The 1,622-nt window shown below is 62.6% G+C and overlaps 1 protein-coding gene across 2 annotated transcripts in view; it reads left to right on the plus strand.

The window, feature by feature from the left end:
* LOC106817608 (rho GTPase-activating protein 26-like) overlaps positions 1-1,616 on the plus strand; it is a 17,338-nt gene extending 15,722 nt beyond the window's left edge. For both annotated transcript variants that reach the window (XM_014822287.1, XM_014822288.1), the window contains one exon: positions 377-1,616. In XM_014822287.1, the coding sequence (XP_014677773.1) occupies positions 377-468 (92 nt within the window). In that variant the 3' untranslated portion in view covers positions 469-1,616. The remainder of the gene's footprint in view (positions 1-376) is intronic.
* The last annotated feature ends 6 nt before the right edge of the window (positions 1,617-1,622 follow it).

A 1,622-nucleotide genomic window follows, 5' to 3' on the forward strand; every position in this document is an offset into this window, starting at 1 on the left:
CTCTCTCTCCCCCTCTCCCTCTCTCTCTCCTGCTCTGACTGACTGTGAGATGGTTCTCCGTATTGTCATGTTGCAGTGCGGGCGTCGCGTGAGCCCGGCTGGCTCTCTCCCTCTCTCTCTCTCTCCCCCTCTCCCCTCTCGCTCTCTCTCTCTTCTCTCTCTCTCCCTCTCTCTCTCTCCTGCTCTGACTGACTGTGAGATGGTTCTCCGTATTGTCATGTTGCAGTGCGGGCGTCGCGTGAGCCCGGCTGGCTCTCTCCCTCTCTCTCTCTCTCCCCCTCTCCCCTCTCGCTCTCTCTCTCTTCTCTCTCTCTCCCTCTCTCTCTCTCCTGCTCTGACTGACTGTGAGATGGTTCTCCGTATTGTCATGTTGCAGTGCGGGCGTCGCGTGAGCCCGGCTGGCTCGAGGGAACACTCAACGGCAAGACGGGACTCGTACCGGAGAACTACGTCGAGTATCTGCAGTGAGGGGGCGCCGGCGGAGCGCGCGGGGGCGCCACGTGTCGCTCGCCGACACCTGCGGCCGGCGGGCCGGGAGCGGACTAGTGTCTAGAGGTCAGAAGTTGCGGAGTCGTGGCAAGACCTCATGAACGCGCAGCTAGAGGTCACGACCTGCAGCTAGAGGTCACGACCTGCAGCTAGAGGTCACGACCTGCAGCTAGAGGTCACGACCCCGCAACTAGAGGTCACGACCCGCACCTATCTCTGCGTGGCTGGACGCGCGACTCCGCTCCTTCTACATGCAGCTGGTCTGGAGACGGATGCGGAGAGAGAGAGGGCCAACGCCGTCGCCGTGGCAACGCGAAGCCACCGCCCCCAGCGTCTCGTCTCTCCTCTCCTTGGTCGGCACCCGCCGCCCGAGACGCGCGACTCGCGAGTGAGACGCGTGAGACATGACGGGGAAGACGCGAGACGAGGCATCCGCGTTCCCCCGCGATTATTCTGAAGCCAGTAGAGCGCGCCGCGGCAGCCGGAGAGAAACCGGCGACGCGAGACAGTAACCTCGCGTCTCCGCCACCGCCACCGCACGACTCGAGACTCGCGAGTGAGGCACACGAGACGCGACGCGGGAAGATGCGAGACGCAGGAGACGAGGCGTCCGCGTCCCCCCGCGATTATTCTGAAGCCAGTAGAGCGCGCCGCGGCAGCCGGAGAGAAACCGATGACGCGACATCGTAGCCGCCGCTCGCTCGCACGCTAGTTAGTTCTCCTATTGCTTCCCCCGAATCGAGGAAGTCACCCTCTCTCTCTCTACATACGGATCTCAATATCCGCGTATTTCTTCGTGCGAAAGGAGAGGAACATGAGGAAGCCACAGCACGCGCGTTTGCTATCGGAGGGAGGGGGGGGGAAGGTCGTAGACGGTTCGCGTGTACAGACGACGTTAAGCCAGTAAAAGTCGACGCCTGCTGCCCCGCGTTTGATCTAGAGGTACTGGTGCTGGCCTCTATCCTCAATCTTGAAATAATGAATTCTCGTTCGCGCGCAGTCGCGAACGGGAGATCGCCGCGAAACAAGCGAACGGCAGGACGAGCGGCTAATGACCGATTTAACTAGCCGCCAGTAACGTCGCGCGGTCGCGACCACCAGGGGGCGGCGCTCGTCTCCTCCCGCCCGCGCCG

The sequence above is a fragment of the Priapulus caudatus genome, unplaced genomic scaffold (genome assembly GCF_000485595.1).
Source record: "Priapulus caudatus unplaced genomic scaffold, Priapulus_caudatus-5.0.1 Scaffold1791, whole genome shotgun sequence".
In the NCBI taxonomy this organism is placed as follows: Eukaryota; Metazoa; Priapulida; class Priapulimorpha; order Priapulimorphida; family Priapulidae; genus Priapulus; species Priapulus caudatus.